Genomic DNA, 22430 nt, shown 5'->3' on the forward strand with positions numbered 1-22430 from the left:
AAGGAGAAAATGCATTTGCTTCCCCAACACGTCCTGAGATGACCTCTATGATTCAGTTTCCCCTTCTAAAGAAAACTAAGGTGGAGGAGGTGGGATGGTCAGAAACAGCTCAGTAGAGCATGGTCAGGGGTTTGGGGAAGACGGCTTTACTGAAACTGTTGAGCCAACCATAATGTAAGAGGATTGCGGTTCAGATGGAAGCCAGTGTTTTCTGCACCCCAGCAACACCACCTGGGGTTCCCTCCCTATTGCATCTTATAGGTTTGTATTTTTTTAAAATGTATCTCTATGTATCCCAGACCGGCCTTGAACTCATAGTGATCCTCCTGTCTCACTTTCCTAGCTTGCTAGAGATGGAAACCAATGCGCTCTACCACTAAACCACATCCCCAGTCTTTTTCTTGTTATCATTAATGAGATAGTCTCGAATGAGATAGTCTCGCTATGTAGCCCAGGCTAGCCTTGAACTCAGAGAGCTTCCTGCCTCCGCCTCCCAGGTGCTGGGATCAAAGGCATGTGCCTGCACCACCACAACCAGCCTCTTGTGTGTTAATTTATTTTGTGCATGTGAGAGGGAAAACCATGTAGAAGCCAGAGGACAACCCTCCCATGACGCGGATCCCCGGGTCTGAACTCAGGTTGCCACATCAGCAAATTTGCTTTACCCCTGGGTCATCTCACCAGCATTTTAAAAAAAATAATAGTTAACATTTCTGTGTGCTCTTTTTTTGTTTTGTTTGTTTAAATACAGTCCTGTTTGTCCTGGAATTTGCTATGTAGACGAGGTTAGCCTTGAACTCACAGAAACCCACCAGCCTCTTTCTCCGAATGCTGGGATTAAAGGTGTGCACCACCACGCCTGGCTTGTGTGTCCCTTTTTATCGGCATGTGTGTGTGAAATCTGGAGGACAGCCTCAGGTATAACCTCAGGAAGGTCCTCTACCTTGAGACAGGTTCCCTCACCGGCCTGGGTCTTAAAAGTTAGGGCCAGGCTGTGTGGCCAGATCCCCCTGTCTCGGCACCAGGATTACAAGCAGGCACCAAGCATAGAGTTTTTTTTTTTTTTTTTTTTTGGTTCTTTTTTTTTTTCTGAGCTGGGGATCGAACCCAGGGGCCTTGGGCTTCCTAGGCAAGCGCTCTACCACTGAGCTAAATCCCCAACCCCGAAGCATAGAGTTTTAATGTGGGCTCTGAGGACTGTGCTAAGGCAAGTGCTTCACGGAGGGCGTGGGGGGGGGCATTGCTCCTCCCCGGGGCTGAGTGCAAGTCCTTATGCTGCAGGCAAGCGCTTTACCTGCTGGCCCAGCCCACAGCCGCTGCGAGCTCTGTGCCTATTCTGACTTCTTGCCTCTTCAAAACTGTAATTATTTTTATTTCCGTTCCCAATTCCTGCGGCTCTTGTTTGTTTCAGTTTGAGGTGGGGGGTCTCACGTAGCCAGTATTGATGCTTTAGACTGTACGGACCTGCCTGCACTTCCTCAGTGCTGGGATTCTAGGTCTGTACCACCACGCCAGGTTTTAGACTATGGCTCAGGACACAGACCCGCTGTCAGGGCTGTCCCAGAAGGAACACCAGGCTGTCTCTGTTCCTCAGCATTGATGAGGTACGGTTACTACGAAGGAGGAGTCTGAGGCTCAGGCCGAGACTTGCTTAAGGACAGTCTCTTTATCATGTGACTTCACCTCTGTGCCTGGTCCCCTGTGCTTAGCACCGTCCAGCCGAGCACCCATAGCATCCCATGATGCCTGGGTAGATTTAAGTCACCAATCTATAGCTGCAGAGCAGAGGCCAGTCCAAACTGGCTATTTATTCCCATGCCGAGTGAGACCAAGCCCTTCTCCACCCACGCCAGAGCACTCCCACAACTGGGAGACCACACCCTACTCTTCCCAGGGCAGCAGGTGAATTAGCAAACTCTTCCCCACTTAAGGAAAACCCATTTATAGACTAGCTGTGTTGACGGGCTTGGCTTTGTGAGCACAGCGAAGCTGTCTGCCGGCCCGAGCCACCTGGGTGCCAGCCATCTATGTGAGATCTTTACCTGAAGTGGTTCACCTGCTGTCCCAGCCACCTGGTACTGCAGCTGGTACCACAGGTCACAAAGCCTCCAAACGAGGCTTCCTCTTGTCTGCACCTGCTCATCTGAGACGGGACAATCTCCCCTTCCGTTCCCATCTGCCTTGACCTAGTTCCAGGTCCAGCCACTCCCCACCTGAAGAACTATTGCTCCTGTCATACTTGACATAACACACAAACACATATTAGAATATATTATACATATATTCCAGTTCACTGGTATAACCCTGGGCCGGCCAGGCAGAAGACAAATGGTCACCCTATTGACAAGTGTCCCCTGCTCTGAACTGGCCTTAGCAGACTACCTTGATTTTACAAGACCCATCTCTATGTTCTACATACTTCCTGAGTCCAATAGCTTGAGTCCAATCCCTTGAACCAGGACTTCAAGGGCCTGAAAGGAAAAGCAAGCCTTCATCCTCCACCTCCCATTGCAGACTTCTCAGGGCCTCCTTGTGAGTGAACGCCAAGGAGCAATGACCTGCTCCTTGCATGAGGCGTCTGATGCAGAGTCTGTGTTGTGCAAACGGCCTTGAACTCATCCCCAACTGTCTAGGAAGGTCAGCCATTATCTGCTCAGTGTAACAGGCAGAAGTTAAAGACAAGCTACACTATCCTTTGTGAGGTTTGGACAGGCAAACTGTCACCCCCGTGGGTTTCAATAAACCTTGCTAACACAGACAGTACCAGATAACAGTACCAGATAGCAGAAACGGCCCAGAGAGCTCCTCCCCCCACCCCTATCTGCAACATGTCCCTAGCCAAGCTGTCCCTCGGTGCTTTCAGAGCCAGATGTTTCCGTCTTCTTCCACAGGCCTCTGCTATTCATACATCCGTTCGTCTGTCTGTCTTCCAGAACAAAGGCTGTCAGTGGTGTCCGAGCTGGGACCTGTAATACCTTGTGCGACCTGACCTCCCACCCCCCCGCAAAACAACTGCCCAGATCCAACCCCTAGAAGTCAGCCGAGTGAACCGCGTGGCTCAGGAAGTGGCTTTCCGATGGGTCCCAGAGTAAGCGTAGGAGATGGGATGGCGCGTCCCAGGCCTCACCGTGAACGTATTGATGGGGCTTCCATAGTGGGCGTTGCCGTGAGGAGACCTGGAAGGAGAGGAGAGCAGAGTGGAGGTTCACAGGCAGCTTGGTTGGTCCTCACTCTACCGCCCGCCCCAAAGCAGATGTTCTAGATTTCTGCCCTCCAGAGCGGAACCACAGAACACCCTTTTTTGTATCCTCTGCTTACTCAAACTCCTTTGCTCTCACTCTGGGTCTTTCTACCCGGTGCCACTAGGTCTCCTTTTCCTCTACACTGATTCGCAGCCCTGAAGCTCCAGAGGATGAGGTGGGTGAAGAGGTGTGCAGGGAAGGAAGGTGCTAGTTAACAGCACCCTCTCCAGGTCTCTGGGCCTTCCTCTCTTAGTCGCAGGCGATGGCCCGTGACCTTGGCCTTAGCTCTGTTCACGCACCCCCAGAGATCCTTCTACCTTAAGAGAACCCAGCTCACCTGCTGACTTTGTGAGGGACAAAGCCATAGTCCCCAGTTTTGCTGCCACTACCACCGCCTCCGCCAGGCGCCTTGTACTTGACCTCGGCCGCGCCCCGGGCGCCCTCCAGCGACAACCTCCGGGCGTTCAGGCCACCGGGGGCCGCGCGGCCCGCAGAGTTGACTCGTCGCATCTCAGGTCCTCCTGGCTGCGGTCCGAAGCAGTTAGGGGAGCTCAGGCTGCGGCCAGTAGAACCACGGGACGTCCCGGGATTGCGATGGGGCTCCCCGACGTACAGGCGTTTCTTGATGAGCGAGCGTCCGCTGCCCGAGAAGCGATCCAGGCCCCCGGGCTCGGGGTATTGAGTCCCCGGGAAGCGCGAGAAGCCACGAGCCGGACTGGATCTCGAGGACTGCCCCAAGTCGGAGAAGTTGTTCCTGGGTGGGGACCCGCGGCGGCCCTGCTGCTGCAGCCCAGAGACCGGAGGCTCTGGGTCATTGCTGAACTCTGGCGGCGGAGGAATGATATCAAAGCTGAACTCCTCCTCCTCCTCTTCCCTCTTGTAGGAAGGAGAGGGCGGAGAAGAGAAGGACTTGGGGAGGGCGCGGCCGTAGGGTAAGCTTGAGGGAGCTGGTCTTTCCCGGGCCACAGGGGCTGGGGATTCGTCCTTGGTCCACCCAGGTCTGTAGGTTGGATCTGAGGCTTGTGTGTCTCGTCCCTGCTGGGGCTTCCACTGACTGGGCCCAGTGGGCCGTGCTGAGGCCACCTGGGAGTCCTCTGTCTCACTGGGCACCTTAGGGACCACAATGAAGGAGTTGGGCCGGCTACCTCTGTAAAAGATGCTGTCAGAGCTGGCCTCTGGTTGGTTGCTATGGTCACGGAGACTCCCTGGCAAAGAGGACCGTCCAATTGCAGTCCCTCCAGGTCTAGTCTTCTGTGCCCTTTGTCTGGCTGCGAGGAGCAGGGCCATTGGGGAGCCCCGCTCCACCACTTCCCCAGTCACCGGGTGTCTGAGGACTTGGTCAGCTGGCTGAACTGGCGAGAGAGGTTTGGCTGGATGGTTTTGGAGCTCCTTTTCGTCCACTAGATCCCCTGAGTCTGTAGCCTCCCCCCTGGTCCTAGTGGGAGTCACTATAGCAATCCCTCGGCTGTGGCTATTCTGGCTGCGATGGGGTCTGTAGAGAAACGGCGCTTCTTCTCCACCGGTGGATATCTTTGGTGGGAGAGCTGGAGGAGAGAGGGCGCCATTTCTGGACAGTTGGGTAGCCACCGAGTTTTCTTGAGATTCTGGTTTTTCTCTCTGCCTCATGGAGGCAAGATCCTTCTCTGCCATCGGCTGAGATAATGGGGTGGGCAGCCGGGGTGTGTCCTTGAGTAGCGTGGCCTGCCCAGGTGCATCTTTGGGTGGTGTGCCCTGCCCAGGTGCATCTTTGGGTGGTGTGGCCTGCCCAGGTGTGACCTTGGGTGGTGTGGCCTGCCCAGGTGCATCTTTGGGTGGTATGGCCTGCCCAGGTGTGACCTTGGGTGGTGTGACCTGCCCAGGTGCGTCCTTGGTTGGTGTGGCCTGCCCAGGTGCATCTTTGGGTGGTATGGCCTGCCCAGGTGTGACCTTGGGTGGTGTGCCCTGCCCAGGTGCATCTTTGGGTGGTGTGGCCTGCCCAGGTGTGACCTTGGGTGGTGTGGCCTGCCCAGGTGCATCTTTGGGTGGTGTGGCCTGCCCAGGTGTGACCTTGGGTGGTGTGACCTGCCCAGGTGCGTCCTTGGTTGGTGTGGCCTGCCCAGGTGCATCTTTGGGTGGTATGGCCTGCCTAGGTGTGTTCTTGGGTGATGTGGTCTGCTCAGATGTAGGCTTGAGTGGTAAGGCTAGCCCAGGTGTGGCCTTAGGTGGTATGGCCTGCCCAGGTATAGGCTTGAATGGTGTGGCTGACCCAAGTGTGACCTTGGGTGGTGTTGCTGGACCATGTACGACCTTGGACTGGAGTGTTGTGGCAGGCAGAGGGGCGGTAGACGGCTGGGGTGGATTCTTGGTGGCAGGCTTATGGAATCTGCCATTTTCAGTCCTGTTTTCAAAGGTTCTTCCCCCTTCCAGCCGGGGTTTGGGGGGCAGAGACGCTAAGCTGGGCTTGGCTTCTTTCTCTGCTGAGGAGGCAAATCGAGCCTCTAGCTCATTCCGGATCTGCCTGACACTGGGGGCTGGAGTATCCTGGGGGATGTAGTCCACAGGGGGTAGGGCCAGGCTGCTGGCGGCTTCTCTCTCTGGCAGGCTGCTGGAGGCTTCTCTCTCTGGCAGGCTGCTGCTGGAGGGGCTCTTCTCAGGAGCACGGGGGTGTATCTTCTCAGGCAGGCTTGGAGGTACCTCCTCTGATGGGCTGGTGCCCTTCTTGTTCTCCTTGTCCTTCGAGGCCACTGTAGGGACTGGCCTGTGATTGAGTGACCGATCCTCTTTCCTGGTCCCACAGAGATAGGCTGCCAGCTCACTTCGAAGCTTTTCCATCTGCCGGGGGTCTCTCCAGTCAACAGGTTCTGACGAGGCTGTGTCCTCCGGACTGGGCGGGTTGGGTTTGGGGTTGAGAGCAGGTGAGCTGGATTTAGAGGTCTTCGGAAATCCAGAAGATGGAGGGGCTGCCCGCTCAGTAGAGGGCAAAGGAGGAGCAGCTGGGGGCAGAGAAGATGCTGGCCGAGGGAGTGGGGGAGCGGGCGGAGGCAGGGGAGGAGCTGGGGGTGGAGCTCCTGCTTGTCCATTTGTCTGAGGTTCAGACTGCCTGAGCCTTGGGCTGCCTGGTGTCTCGGGCCTGGGCTCTCTGGGCTGCTCGGGCTCCAGGGCTCTGTCTGGGTAAACCAGAGATGCAGGGCGGACATTGATGCTGTGAGGCAGTGGGAGGTGGGCGGAGGTCTTCTGGGTGGCTTCATCCTCCTCTGGAGAAGCTCCTGGTGCTTCCTGAACTGGGATAGATGAGGTTCTGATTGGGGTTGGGGGCGGCACCTTCGGTGACCTGGGGAAGGTGAGGTGGGGCTCTGGGCTAGGCCCTAGAGGGCTCCTCTTTAGTTCAGCAGGACTTTTAGGGGGGCTGCTTCTGGGGTCCTCCGGCTGCTGGCCATTGAGTGCCACTTCTGATTTCCATTTGATGATAGCCCCAGTGGGGAAGAGACGAGTTCCAGTTGTATGAAGAGAGACCGGAACTGGGGGTCCCGGGGCTTGCAAAGAAGGTGGAGGCGGGGTTTGAAAAGCTGACGGTGGGGCAGGAGGGATGAAGTCAGGAGGGGTAGGTGTGGAAGGTGGGGAGAATGCAGATGAGGGGGATAAGGTATCTAATGCTGGGGGTGGAGGTGGGGCTGTGCTGGGTGGGGGTGGGGGTTCCACCAGCAGCGGAGGGGGAGGAGGAGGAACAGGAGGAGGTGGTGGTGGAGAGGACGCCTCTGGAGGCTGTGAAGTGTCCTGGGGTGGCCCTGGGGCTGGGCCCGGGGGAGGTGGGGGGATGGATGAGTCCAGATCATAGTGTACGGGCCTCAGGTCACCCACAGAGCTGTACAGTCGGAGGTTGCCATTCACTAGTGTGCTGGTACCTGAAAGAGGGAGGCAGAGGTAAGAGCTGGGCCAGTCCCCATCTCTCTCACTGTTTTAACATCGGGTGTGGGAGGGCGGGCACCAGGGCGCACCTGTGGAGGACTAAGGGCTTATGGAAATTAGTCCTCTCCACCCACCCTGTGGGCTCTGGAGACCGAACTCAGCTCAGATTTGGTGGTTCACCTTATCTGCTGAGCCATCTTTCCCACCCAAAGCCGGTCTCTGTGCCTGGCACAGGGAGAGGGGCTGGCCTAGGGAAACACTAGTTCCAGCCCTTTCCTCCTAAGCCGGACCGTGGAAGCAGCAACACCCGCCAGGTGCAGGTGCCGAGCTGTCCCGAGTGGTCCTCTTCTTATGTTAATGGAACACTTCCTGCTCAGGGCCCTGGAGCTGCCCTGGGTGCTTACAGGAGGAAGCTGTCTACACAAGCAGCCGACTCTCGCTTTTGGGACACCCCGAGTCTACCGAACCCCACTGCAGCCTTTAGAACCCCTGTATCGGAGTGTTTGGTGGACAGTGGAAAGGAAGGAAGGTAGCCAGGGCAATGTCGCTACAGAGATGGACACCCAGACAGCAGCCAGTTCTGCATCCCAGTCCCTGAAGAGTCCACCTCTCCCCCCACCCCCTCCACCCCCCAACCCTCCACCATGCTCATCTTCCCTTTCCCCTCCTCGTCGTGCTTAGGAGAGAGCAGTGAGCCTGGAGCAGGGCTGCCTGGGAAGGCTCCTCCCAGCTGTGTGACGCCGGGGACCTGAAAGGAGCACCCAGGGCGTCACAACCACAATAAACAAAAGAGGGACACTACCCACTAAAGCTGATTCTCGGTCTGTTCTAGGGATCAAATCTGGGGCCCTGCTCATGGTAGGTAATGTTGATCTCTGGTCTCCACACACTCCTCCACTGGCTGTCTACTCTGCCCCTGAAGCTTACTCCATAAGGGGTCAAGCCGATAATTCCATAAACTAGTAAATCATTACCACGGAGAAGGCAGTAATAAAACCAGCCAGGGAGGGGTGCCGAGAGTTGCCACTTAATTAGGAAGGCCCATTGGGAAGGTGACCTCGGAGCAGGACACTGGGAGTGGGCCGCAGTGCAGACCCTGGGGTGAAAACCTGCCCGGGCAAGCTAAGGAAATGCCTTTCGCCAAAGGTGGGGGAGGGGCAGGGAATCGGTGGCCGGGCCGTGCAGTTCTCAGGAACCTTTGCTCACAGTCACACAGGGTGTCACGCGCCTGGTTTCACTAAGTGGCACATGTCTATCCCATACATACATTGAGCCTTCTGGAGTTGGCACTGCTGTTCTCAAGCAGGGCAAGCGTCCCAGCAACAGTGACAGCTAACCAGGCTGAGTCAGGATAGATTCAGAGATAGGTCTGTCTGACCCTGAGGTCTTCCTGCCGCCCTCTCTCCTGCTGTGACCTGGGCACACTCTCTAAAATGGGTCTTAGCCAGCCACAGACTCCGCATCTCCCAGGCCCACTATTCCCACCCACCAGCCCAGTCGCTAGAGGCCTGAGGACGATGGCTTTGCCTCCAGCTGGGGAAAACGAGAGGTTTGCTTGTTTGTTTTGCTTTAAATTCAGGGCCCAAGCAGGGAGGAAAAGAAGATGAAGAAGCACAAGATCAGGGTTCTCTTACCTCTCACTTCTTTGTCTGCAAACTCTTCTGGGACAGACGGGGTGGGCACTGCCAGCCCATGGTTCTCCTGGGCATTCTGAAAGAGACCAGGGGACATGGAGAGATGAGCAGACGCCTCAAACCCCGCCTGTGAGTCTCGTATTACTGAAGAAACTGCAGGACTGGTAGTGGCCGAACGACTTCATAAGTGAACCCATTTGTTTTTAGATTAATTAATTATCTGGGCAGTGCTCTCAGAGGCCAGAAGAAGGCAAACCGGAGTCACACACAGTTGGGAAAGAACGTGTGGGCGCTGGGCATTGAAATGGTCCTCTGCACGAGCAGCAAACGCTACTAACGGATAAACCATCTCTCCTGTCCCGGGAGTGAATCTGAAAAATGAATGTGGGTCGGGGATATTTTTCAGTTGGTAGAGCGTTTGCCTAGTCGTGTAGACAAGGCCCTGAGTTCGAGCCCTCGCAGGGTAAGAACTGCGTGTGGCAGGGTATGCCCAGAATCTCAGCACGCAGGGCATGCTCGAGGACATCCTCTGCCGCATAGTGAGTTCGAGGCCATCCTGTGATACAGGAGACTTTGGGGGAAAAATGCCAAATGTCCTGTTGGTTTTTTCTCAGCTAGAGATGTATGCGTTGGGGCTCCCATTCAAATTGTTCACTGCTCTACGCACATACGAGAACAACCACGAAAACAGTGTTAGTTCCAGATCAAATTTGCCAATGCAGAATCGGCGAAGATGAGGATCAACTACGTTTGAATAAAAATCTCACTTAAAAGCAAACCAAGGAGCCAGGCATGCTCAGGGCCATCCTGGTCTACATCACGAGCGTCAGGCTACAGTGAGCCCTGTCAAAACCAAATCCAACCGATAAATCCAAAATGAGGGCTGGCGAGACGTCTCAGACGGTAAAGGTGCTTGCCACGACCTGAGCTGAGCTGAGCTGGTCTCTGGGGCCCAGAATGGAAGGAGAGAACCAGCTCCTGGAAACAGTCCCCAAACCTAACACAAAGAACCCTGCAGTGACTCAGCTGTCAAAAGCTAGCACCCTCATCCTGACCTCCAGTTGACTCCGGTTTCCATCGGGAGTTTACAGAAGAGTAACTAAGTGTCGAGCAAGGCTCTGCAAGCCCGGCAGGCGCCTCTGATCTCTAACTCAACCAAGCAGAGTGTTTGCACAGCTGTCCGCCTCTGAGTCTATTTTGCATTCTATCCGTGCTCCCCCAACCCCGGCACATTTCCATAGATCAACAAAGCACACACAGCTGCCATTTGGAAGCTTAGCAGAGCGGTGGTGCATGTGCTTCTCAGGGGTCTCGGTGGCCTGGCCTCTGGTCCCCAAGCCCACTCTCTTTTCCTGCTCACCTAGCTTTCTTTACCAGCTAACATTCTAGCCTGACAGGCTCTCTCCTAAGCCGCAGTCTGCGTTCCTCCTGGGGCTGGAGTTGGGCAAGCCGTCTCTCTATCCCTTTATTTCCTTTCTTCCAGTCACCATCCTTGGTCTCAGAGACACTATGTAACCTCCAGTTCTCCTGCCTTCACCTCCCCAATGTTGGGATCACAGCTCTCACCACCACACCTGGCTCGTGTGGTACTGAGGATTAAACTGGGCTCTGTGCCTGTGAGACAAGCGCTCTACCAACCCCTTCCATTAATTTCTAATAATACCAACCACGTGTCTTGTGCTCTGTTCAGAACCATCTCAGTCACCACTCAATGGGAAAGATGTCCCCTGCCTATGCCTACTGGATGAGGAAACACACCAAAAATGTCTCAGAAGTAATTTAAAACATATAGCTATAGCTGGCACTGCCAGACCCAGGTCCTGGGCATTTTGCATCAGCACAGCCTTTCCTTTAAGGACTACCCAGCCACAGGACTGAGAAAAAGACTTCTACCCTCCGTGTCTGCATCTCTACCTGTGAACTTGTGCTAAAACCAGAAGGTACCATGCACCCCTCCGTGATGGTTTGAAAAGGAGCAGCCCCCATAGACTCCTGTATTTGAATGCTTGGTCCACGGGGAGTGGCACTATTAGGAGGTGTGGCCTTGTTGGAGGGGGTGTGTGACTATGGAGTCCGGCTTGGAGGTCTCATATGCTCTTAAGTAGGCCTTGTGGGGCAGTCCCCTGCTGCAGATTGAGATGTAAAACTAACTCGAGCTCCCACTCCACAGTCATGTCTGCCTGTATGCTGCATGGTGTTTCTCACCATGATGAAGATAATGGACCGAACCTTTGAAACTGTGAGCCAGCCCCGATTAACTGTTTTCCGTTTTAAGAGTAGCCATGGTCACCGTGTCTCTTGACAGCGATAAAACCCTAACGGAGACACAGCTAGGAGGTTATGAAGAGTGAGTGAGGCCATGTCCGGAAAGCACTGGGCTCATGGCACAGGGAAGTCAATAATGCTCCTAATGTTACAAAGGAGCTACCGGACCCCTGTGCAAGCCAGGCCCTCCTAACCCGATGCTGTCCTGAGCCACCCAGGCAAGGCTCCGCCCTCCAGAAGTACCGCCCACTTCACCGTCTCCATTCACAAGGCAAAAACACCTTTTGTTTGGTGTGTGTGTGTGTGTGTGTGTGTGTGTGTGTGTGTGTGTGTGTGTGTGTGTGTGTGTCTGCAGGAGCCCTTGAAGGATAGAACTTCTTCAGAATCCCCTGGGAACTGGAATTATACTGGTTATGAATCACCATGTGGGAACTAGAACTAAGTTCTTTATAGGAGGAGCGAATTCTCCTGACCATCTCTCCAGCCCCTGATGATTGGACTTTTTTATTTTTATTTTATTTTATTTTATTTTATTTTGAGACAAGGTCTCTACATATAGCCTAGCTGTTCTGGAACTTACTCTGAGGACCAGACTGGCCTTGAACTCACAGAGTTTTGCCTACCTCAGCCTTCTGAGTGCTGGAATTAAAGGTGTAAGCCAATACACTCAGCTCTAGATGATTCTTGATTCCCTCCGATAAAACTGGGGGACTTCTTGGCATTCTTAGACCTGCTGGATCTTAGGCATCCTCAAATGAGATGCGGAAAGTCCAGTTGTTACTAGTGGCCTGATGTTAACCCCTAGGCTTAGGGGCTTAGTGAGGTAGATGCTCTCCAACTATCAGAATCTGGTTGCCAGGGCCCTCAGAGCCTTTCTGTGGCAGCCACGCCCTTTTCATAGTGGTAAACGACTCTGACGTTAGGCCGACCTGGAGGTGCATTCCGACTTATCTACTTCAGTGACGTCCATGCTCTTTACTGACTCTGTCCCTGCCCAGCAGAGGAGTCTCCCCAGACCTTCTGAGAAGCACCATGGAATAATCTTCACTGAAGACAGGCTCTCTGGTGTGAGGGGGCCAGGGTTGAGCCTCTCTCTCTGAAGCCTAAGTGGGAATCCAAGGCTTGAGACTTACAGCAAAAGTCTCAGGTGCCGTTTGTGTGCAGCTTTGGCCGACCCTGGGCAGTGACGAGTTAGAGTGGAGACAGTGCTGCTGCCCGTGACCCACAATGGAACGGGGAGCTTGCCCTACCTTCTCCCTCAAATCGCTTAACGCAGCCAGCATACTGATACTTAAAAGGACAAAACAAACAAAAACAAGGTCTTGCTGCGTAGTCTCACTCACGTTCACAATCCCCCTGCCTCAGCATCCTGAGTGCTAGAATTACAGTGTGCTACCGCAGAGATCCATTCAACTCTCTCACGTGTATGGGTCTTTGGCCCTCGCGCATGCGTGTGCACCAGGCACATGCCTAGTGTCTCCAAAGAGCAGGAGAGGGGATTAGATCCGGAGTTACGGACGGTTGTGAGCCACCATGTGGATGCTGCAACTGAACCCAGGTCCTCTGCAAAGTCAAGTGCTCTTAAGCCATCCAGACACCAACGCTTGCTTTTCTACGAATCCGTGAAACCCACTTTCCTGGCATAAAATGCAGAGACTAGGAGGCTCACGTACAAGTGAAAGCGAAATGCTCTTAGGCAAACCCACAAAGACAATGTTGCCCGAAGCCAATATCCTCTGTTTCCCCAACAAAGGCAAAAAGATACAAACCACCAAAGCCAAGCTTGCTGGGATCCTCCGCACCTGAAGGCACTCTCTCTCTCTCTCCCTCTCCCTCTCTCTTTCTCTCTCCCCTTGCTTCCTTTATTTGTTTTTTTGAGACAGGGTTTCTCTGTGTAGCCCTAGCTGTCCTGAAACTCCCCATGTAGACCAGGCCGGCCTCAAACTCAGAGCTCCACCTGCCTCTGCCTCCCGACTGCTGGGATTAAAGTCGTGCACCACCACCACCCAAACTGCTTGCTTGTTTTGAGGTGCTGGGGATGAACCCTAGATTTTCAGGGTTTCGCTCTGCAGGTGAGGTGGCCTCGAACTCCTGCCGAAGCCTCCTGAGTGCAGGATTTTGGATATGTACAGTGTCCAGCCGTTTTGATCCTAAAACGCTGTGAACAAGTCAGCCTCCCCAGACCGCAGCACGGAAGCCTGTCATCATAGCGTGACTTGCAGTAGCAGCTCAGGCGCGCGCACACACACACACACACACACACAGAGAAGCCCCGAAGTCCAGCCTCATCCCTCTGGTATCTCCCAGGCTGCCCAAGCCCCTGTGTTTTCCTCTCACTGCTTTAGCTTTTCACAGCTGCCTGCAGCACACTGGACAGGGGGTGAATACGAACTCATTTGAATCTCAGCCCCGGGAAAACAAATGGGGAGTTTCCTTCTTTGGTGTGGGCCCAGGACTGCTGGGATCAAGAGTACAGGCTGGAGTGGGGGATAGGGTCGGGGTAGGGGCTGAGATGGCTCAGTGGTTAAGAGCACTGACTACTCTTCCAGAGGTCCTGAGTTCAATTCCCAGCAACCACATGGTGGCTCACAACCATCTGTAATGGGATCCGATGCGCTCTTCTGGTGTGTCTGAAGACGGCTACAGTGTACTCATATAATAAATAAATAAATCAGTTCAGTGTGGACAGGGCAGCTTTGTAGGGCACCGCCCTCATGGCTGCCCAATGCCTCACCATCCTCCTTAGGCTCTGGGAACTGAGGATGCTGAGAGGGCTCAGCGGGGAAAGGGCTTGCTGTGTAAGCATGGGGCAAGTACCCTGGCACATGTGCTGGAGTTCCGTGTCGGGGTTGGTCGGGTGCTACTGTGTATTCAAATGTTAAACACCGGCCCCCGAGATCAGGTCACCTCCCCCGCCCTCCCCACCGCGAGCAGAGCCTCACTCACACCAAAGGATGCTACATAAACCCTGCTGCCCATCTAAAGCTAATCGGTTACTAAAGGGCCTGCGATTGGGCAGTAACGAGAGGAAGGTGGGACTTGAAGATCAAGTGACAGGTCTCAGGAGAGACCAGGAGAGAAGGAGAAAGGAGTTGGAGAGAGAAGCCAGCCTTGGGAGGGTACTGACCACAAGCACGTGCTCAAGTGAAATGTCCCCGAGGATGGACCGATGGAGCAGAGATAATCCCTCTAGATTCAAACAGCAAGGAACAAAGGACATATGGCTGGGCTGTAAGTTAGAACCTGCCTGATCTTTTATATGGGCTAGCTAAAATGAATGTTTTTACAGTTGCAGGCCAGTGAGAGACTCGAACAGCAGGTGGAAGACTGGCGGCTAGCTTACTCTCTACTTGACAGAAGCTAGAGTCACCTGGTTAGGGTCTCAGTGATGGACTGTCGAGAGTTGGTTGGCCTGGGGAATATTTGTGGGAACTGTCTTGAAAACAAAGAAGACCCAGCTTAAAGGCAGGTGGCACCAGGCCTGGTTTGGAGCCCTGGACTGTACAGACAGAAAGCTGCGTGAGCTCTAAGTGTGCACTCACTCTCTGCTTTTGGCTGAGCTCCTGCCGCTGTGATTTCCCCACAGTGATGGACTGGCCTGGCACTGTGAACCCAGCAAACCCTTCCTCATCTGTGGTGCTTCCTGTCACTTCTGTGCTTGGTCACAGTCACAGAAATGAAACTAGGAGAACTGCCAAGGACTGACACCGGAGGTTGCCCTCTGACCTTCACGTGCATACCCACACTCCCACACGCACCACCCAACCATCCACACAAAAAGCACGGGAACATTTAAAACCGCAGATCACACACACACATTAAACTTATCTGAAAAAAGAAAAGAAAAGCCGGGAGGTGGTAGCATACATCTTTAATCCCAGCGTTTGGGAAGGCAGAGGCAGAGGGATCTCTGTGAGTTTCAGGACAGCCTGGTCTACACAAAGAAACCCTGCCTGGAAAAACAAAACGACCAAATCAAACCAAACCAAGAGTTTAGCTGGGCGTCATGGTACATACCTGTAATTCTAGCACTTGGGAAGTAAAGGCAGAAGAATCCCGTTTAGCAGTTGTAACCCGGGCTGTATGAGACCTGTCTCAGAAATCTAAAAGCACAGTTCCATCCTTTGGTTATATCCTTCCTCGGGGCCAACGAGATGTGGTGCCTGCCAATGTAGACCTACAAACTGAATTCACTTCCCAGAACCCAATGGAGGTGCGAAGAGAGAAATCCACAAAGTTGTCCTCCAGCCTCCTACGAGTACTCATTATGCATCATGTATGTATGTATACATGTGTGCATGTATGTATATGTGTGTATGTGGTATGTGTATGTATGATGTATAAATGCACACACACATAATAATAATAAATAAAAATCTAAAAGAAAAGACGGAAGAAAGCGGGCCAGTGGGATGCTCTCTCAATGCAAACCTGACAACCCAAGTGAGATGCCCCAGATGTGGAAAGCTGGGAACAGTGGCATGCGTCTGTCCTCTCAGCCCACTGTGAGATGGGAGGCACACATGGGAGAATTGACAGGGAGGACTCAGGTCAGCTATCCTGGAGTACACTGCATAGCGCTCAAAACAAAGGAGACCTCTCCCCAAACAAGTGGAAGGCAAGGACGGTGCCCCCAAACTGTCCTTTGACCTTCACACACATGTCCTGGCACACATACCTACACTCACATATCTACACACACAAGAATGAAAGGAAGGAAGAAACTTGTCATTTACTCTAGCACTTCTATCTGGGCTACTCCTCTGTCCCAGCTACTCCTCTGTCCCAGCTACTCCTCTGTCCCAGCTACTCTGTCATTTTCCATTTTCCAGTCACTCCCACTTCACAGCAGTCCAGTGAGCCTTTGAGTCTTTATAATACCTCTCTTTCTGCAGCGTTTCCAAATGGTCCTGATGATACAGGGTCTGCAATCCCAGGGCTCCAGAGGCAGGAGCATGATTGTAAACCTGAGGCCATCATGGATTACACCAAGAGAGCCTTCTTAAACCAGTGAACAACAAAAAACAGGCTTTGGCAATGTACCAGTTGGTAAGGGCTTGTCATAAAAGCTCAAGCACATGAGTGCAGCACCCCAGCTCCCAGGGATAGCCAGGCATGCGTCTGTAATCCTCACACTGGAGAAGCAGAGACCGGAGAATCCCTGGAGCTCACTGGCTGCCCAGCCCAGGGGATGCATGATGAGGTATGGCATGGTTGAGGTGGACAGTGGACACTGACATCTGCCCTCCACACACGTACACATACCTATGCACATGGCCACATGTACACAATCAAGGACGCATTCCATGCAAAGAAAAGGACAGCGCCTGAGATGCAGCTCTGTTTCCACAGTGCATGGTGTGATGTCTAGGTTGGATCCCGAGCTCTGCAGACGCTAAGTATGGCAGCAAACGCTACAGTCGCAGCATGGAGATGGGAGGACCACAAGTTCAAGAGAATTACCCTCAGCTGCAGAATGAATTCTGTCTGAGTCCAGGTTGGACCCAAAACTGTCTCAACACCACAAACAGAACCTCTGCATTACAGTTCAGGGGTAGCTCCCTTGCCTGACACACGTGAAGCCCTGGGCTCACTTCCAGCACAAACAACATAACATTTTGCAGGACACTGTGGACGGCTGTCTATTTGCAGGTGAGGGCGGGCACAGGATAAGGGGAGAGCCTGTGATTGGGCAGTGGAAAAGGAAGGCGGGCTGAGAGTTTTAGAGATGAGCACAGAGAGTACAGGGAGACAGAGGAAGGGACAGAGAGAAGACAAGATGGGACCTATAGGAGAGGAAGAGGAGCCAGAACACACAGTCCTGGGGGCCATAAGTGTTGGGGATTTCTTAGGTAGAGGATAAGAAGTAGGATGTGTTTGCCCCACCTAGTGCGTAGCTTGTGTCTATAACAGTTGAGTTTTGAGGTCATCGTGCGGGCGTTTTGTGGGTTGAGAATTTACTGATATAAATCTGACTGATAAGTCACAAGTCTCTAGAGTTTTGGTTTTACCTGGTTATGGGGATTTGTGACAGCTAACCACGGGGAGCGGACGGTTGGGAACGTGAGCAGAGGCTGCCGGGCTGAGAACAGGCCGGGCCGCCTGCCCGCCGGTGCCTTGCGGGCGGAAGCGTAGATTGCTGCTTTACTATTTCCCCGCTACAGGATGCTTTTCCTCTTCCAGCATCCCATCACTGGTCTAGGGGAAGAAATCCAGTTACCTTCCCACGGCGTGCGAGCAGGACCTTGCATGAGGTAGATCCTGTACAGCTCTGTCACCCTCTCTCCACTCCTCAAACTCCGAGCTCCAACCAACCCTTCCTGGAGAAGACCCGGCTTGCTCCTCAGAGCAGAAACCCCTTTGGGCAGAAACCCCTCCTTTTCAAATTTTTGTTTATCCTTGTGTTTGAGGTGTGTGGACACATGTGCCTCGGTGTGTAAGTGAAGTTGGTTCTCTCCTTCATCTTTACGTGGGTTCCGGGGATTGAACTCAGGTCATCAAGCTTGCACAGCACATAGTTTACCTGCTGGGCCATCTTGCTGACCACGGAGACACCCCTGAAGGGACTGTGCAGAGGGCCTGTGGAATGGACCTGTCACACAAGGTTGCCTAACAACATCAGAGAACACAGATCCGTCCACAGCAAAACTACAGTTATGAAGAGCTGTATTAAAGGGTCACCCATCAGGAAGGTTGAGAAGCACTGCTCTGGACGGGGGTGAGTAGCTTGAAGAAGCCCCCAGACTTGGCAACACCTGCCTCCTGCCCTCCGAAAGCTTGTGAGGTTCTTTCCTACCTGATGTGCCTCTATTGGCCTACCCAACTCCTAGCTGTCCCTTAAACCCCAGTTTAAATGCCCCTCCCTTCACAATGAATTCTATGGGCCTTAGGACACTACTTTTATAGCCGACAGTCACTACGTCATATCTCCTGAAAACACCGCTCTATGTATGTCAAACAGCAGCCCAATTAGTCTACCCAGGAGCCAGGAAAGACGTGTAATTTCCCTTCCTGGTGAGGAATGTGAGGCTCAGATAGGCTGAGGCCAGTGCCTCAGGTCACACAGCATTTGGTCTTCATGCTTCCTGTGGGTCACCTCGGTGCACACTGTTACTGGCTAGACCGTGCCACGGGCCTGCCGGAGGGTCAGGACAACCGCGTGTCTGTCTGTACGTGCAGCATGCAAACCAGACAACTGAACGAATACCTTTTGAAGGAGTAAATTCCGGAGTGAGCAAGGGGGTGGTAGAATATAGGAAAAAGAAAAATCTGTTTTCTCATGCTAGCTCAGCCACCAATCAGCTCAGAGCAAAGTCAGCCCACCGCGCCTGTAAACGCATTCTGAAGATCTCACTGACCATGGTATTTTGTGAGGCCGGCTCATACGGTGTCCCTTCTGTGGTTCCCTAACCTTGGCTGTGTGAATGACGACCTAGATATACGTTGATACTCAGGTCCCCTTACAAGAACAGGGTGTTAGGAGCCTACTTCCGTGGCCTCTGGGTGGTTGTCTAACTCCCGGGAGGAGGGCCAGGAAAAGTGTTCTCAGGAGCCACAGCTAACAATCATGGTGTGTGTGTCTGTGTCCCTGTTCGTGTGCGTGTATCTGTGAGTATGTATATGAGCCTGTCTGTGTCTCTGTGTGCGTTTGTGTGTCTCTCTGTGTGTCTCTATGTGTGTGTGTATCTGTGTGTGTCTGTGTGTGTATCTCTCTGTGTATATCTGTGTGTGTCTGTGTGTGTCTCTCTGTGTATATGTGTATCTGTGAGTATGTATATGAGCCTGTCTGTGTTTCTGTATATGTCTGTGTTTATATGTGTGTGTGTATCTGTATGTATAAAGTATATGTGTGTGTGCGTGTATCTGTGTCTCTGTGTGCGTGTATCTGTGTCTGTGTGTGTGTGTCTCTGTGTGTGTCTCTGTGTGTGTGTATCTGTGTCTCTGTGTGTGTGTATCTGTGTATCTGTGTGTGTGTTTCTGTGTGAGTGAGCTGTGCCCTACTTACCTAAGCACCACTTTATCCTTGGCCTCTAGCTCTGGTAAAATAGCAAACTTTGGGGATCAGCCTGTGCCTCCATGCACTGCACTCTGGGGGTTAAGGGTGACTGTCCACATCTCTGAGGAGTAGACCTGCCTATGGGCAGCAAGCAGAAGGCACTCAGCGAGCACCTGAGCCTTGCAAGGCCACGCCCTCCCTCAATGACTGGGGTGGAGTCTGGCCTGGCTCTGCCAGTCAGAACTGTCATGAAACTGGGCCTCAGCACTTCCTTGTCTCCCCAGTCTGACAACACCCAGTAGCTGGGGCCATGCATGGGCTGTTCATGAGGTCCCACGGCCGGTGCCTCAGCTCGGAGGAAGGCACGGGCAGTAAGTCAACTGCCCTGACTCGGGGAGCCTGGCGGAGGGGGCACCACTCCGCGAACATTCAGGTTTATTTTCTTCCTTCTTTATTTCTTCCTTTAAAAAGAAACAAAGAAACCAGAGCCCCATGTAGCCCAGGCTGGACTTTAATTCTGTGTATAGGTAGCCAAGACTGGCTTTGAACTGGTGACCTCCTGCCTCTGTATCCCACAAGCCAGATTACACGCACAAGTCACCATGCCCAGGTGTGTGCACACTATGACGGGGGTCAGAGGACACCCTGTGGGCATCATTTGTTTTCTACCATATGGCCCTCGGGGATCACATTTAGGTCATCAGATTTGGTGGCAAGTGCCTCTTCCTACTGAGCCATCATGCAGCCCCTCAGTTTCCTTTTCTTAAGAAGTGATTTTATTTCATTCATAATTAAAAAAAAAAAAAAAACCACCCGGGGTTGGGGATTTAGCTCAGTGGTAGAGCGCTTGCATAGCAAGCACAAGGACCTGAGTTCGGTCCCCAGCTCCGGAAAAAAAAAAAAGAAAGAAAAAGAACCACCCAACATAGTTATGATTCTTAATTGTAGGGTGTTTGGTTCATACTCATAGTCCATGCAGCTGGCTGGGAGGGTTAGGCAGGAAGACCAGGCTGCGTCCCTGGTTACCTTGGGCAGCAGAACAAGGCTGTCTTTAAAGACTCGTCTTTATAACTAAAATATAGCAGACACACAGTATCAACCAGCCTGGGGGGGCACACTGCCTATAATCTCCACCTGGAAGGCAGAAGCAAGGGGATGACTACAAGTTTGAAGCTAGCCTGGGCTACCTATGGAGATTCTTGTCTCTTTGTTTTATTAAAACAAAGCATAAAACAAAAACCAAAATATGAGCTGGGTGTAGTTGCAAACTCCTATAATCCCAGCACTTGGGAAGCAGAGGCAGGGGGATGAAGGGCTAGCCTGGGCTACACGAAGTCCTGTCTCAAAACAATAAGCTTGGCAGTATCCCAAATATCACAAAGGCAGTGGCAGCGCCTGTCAAAGCTTGGCGAGTTTCCCTCCTGTCTCCCAGGACTCAGCGTTCTTCTTCATACTCTGCAAAGTGAAGCGATCCTGACCTGCCTTGAGATGGTTGGACTACAGGGGCTGGGGCATGCCCATGGGCCCCAAAAAGTAGGGCAGAGGAGGGAGGTGTTTGCCATCAGGCTCTCCCTTGTGTCTAATCAAAACTCAGCGGGAGGCTGGAGAGGCTCCTCAGTTAAGAGGGCCTGGTTCGATTCCCAGCACATGAGGCTGTTGTTACAGTTCCAGGGATCCCATGTCATCCCCTGGCCTCTGTGGGCAGCAGACACACACATAGCATACAGACTTATATGCAGTCAAAAACACTCATGCCACAAACTAAAGTAAATAAACCTCAAAAAAATAAAGTTAAACAACAGCGAAGCCCTCTGTGGGTTAGTAAGAGCCTAAGACTTGAGATGCTCTGCCCAGGGCACAGACTGTGACTCCTCTGTACAGATGTTCTGAGGGAATGGGTGTGTCCCTACGGTCAGGGACAAGTCACCAGGAATCATCTCCTGTCCTCTTTGCTATCGGTTTAGGGTGGAAGAGAAGAGGAAGGGAAGCGGGGGTGGGGTGGGGGGTGGGGGGGGACCAGGAAGCACGAACAGAGGAAGTAGCTGTCCACCCCTCCTCTGACAGAGTCTGCTGCTCACCCCTGCTATGAGAGTTCAAAGAGGCACAGCTCAACACTCCATCCCACCCTGCTGACCTCCTCTTGCCCTGATACGCACATCCTCATGCCTGGGATTCTTAAGAGTTCAGCCAAGCCCCAAGGGTAGATCCCCAGGGGCTGGGCCAGCAGGTAAATGCATGGCTGACCTTGGTATTGGACAGCTCTGGTAGTTCAGCCTGAAAACCTTCCCCACCAGCTTCCTCCTCAGCCAGTCTGTGCCCCAGCCCAGGAGGTGGAGTATGGAGCTCTGAGAGGCACAGGGAGGGAGGAGATCCTACTGCAGAGCCATAGCCAGGCCTGCCTGGGTCCTCCCTCAAGCCCACCCAGAGTGGAAGGTACAAGAACTTTACAAGTAACTCAGGGTGCCGGCTGCCCCTGGTTTGTGGGGGGCCATGTAGAGGTGTTGGCCAAGGAGAGCGCTGGCAGCTCAAGACAGGACAAGCCTTAGAGCTGAGAACAGCGGTGTTCTCCATAGCATCTAACATCTCTGAATCAGATGGCTGGGTGATTTTAGCTATAAGCTCAATTGGGCTGGGGACACCTTCCTTGGTGGAGTGCTTGGTGGAGAATTACATGTGTGCTAACACATGAAGCCCCCAGTTCAGCTGAGGGTGTACTCAGTTGTTAGAATGTTTGGGGGCGCTCACTCAGCATTCAGAAAGCCCTGGGTTCAATTCCCAGCACCGAATAAATCAGGCATGGGAGTGCACGCCTGTAATTCCAGCATTCCAAAGCAGAGGCAGGAGGATCTGGAGTTTTGTGGCTAGATGGCTCAGAAGGTAAAGATTCTTGCCAGGAAGCCTGATGACCTGAGCTCAGTCTCCACGACCCACAGGACGGTAGTTAAGAACTAACACATATGTTCTTTGACCACACACACACACACACACACACACACACACACACACACACACACACACACACATACACACATACACAGAGACACACACACATACACGCTAAATAAATAAATGTAATGTATTATATGTATATATACACATAATGTGCATATATATGGTCATGCTTAGTGGCTAACACAATTTCAGCACTGAGAAGCAGACACAGGAGGATCTCTGAATTTGAGGCCTGTCTGGTCTACACAGAGAGTTCCACGCCAGCCAAGGTGACATAAGGGTTTGTTGAAAGGAGAGAGAGAGAAAGAGAGAGAGAGAGAGAGAGAGAGAGAGAGAGAGAGAGAGAGAGAGAGAGAGAGAGAGAGAGAGGAGAGAAAGAGAGAGAAATTTTAATTACCCATTAAAAGTTCAGGATGGGGCTGGAGAGATGGCTCAGCGCTTAAGAGCACTGACTGC

At 52.9% G+C, this 22430-nt stretch overlaps 1 protein-coding gene across 1 annotated transcript in view; it reads right to left on the reverse strand.

Moving 5' to 3' along the window:
• Positions 1-2871: 2871 nt before the first annotated feature.
• C4H6orf132 (chromosome 4 C6orf132 homolog) overlaps positions 2872-22430 on the reverse strand; it is a 35922-nt gene continuing 16363 nt past the window's right edge. The window contains exons 3-6 of the mRNA XM_032900588.1: positions 8762-8837; positions 5499-7123; positions 3580-5078; positions 2872-3176 (exon numbers count right to left, since the gene is read on the reverse strand). Of these exons, the coding sequence (XP_032756479.1) occupies positions 3059-3176; positions 3580-5078; positions 5499-7123; positions 8762-8837 (3318 nt within the window). The 3' untranslated portion in view covers positions 2872-3058. The remainder of the gene's footprint in view (positions 3177-3579; positions 5079-5498; positions 7124-8761; positions 8838-22430) is intronic.

Source organism: Rattus rattus, chromosome 4, assembly GCF_011064425.1.
Source record: "Rattus rattus isolate New Zealand chromosome 4, Rrattus_CSIRO_v1, whole genome shotgun sequence".
NCBI classification, from domain to species: domain Eukaryota; kingdom Metazoa; phylum Chordata; class Mammalia; order Rodentia; family Muridae; genus Rattus; species Rattus rattus.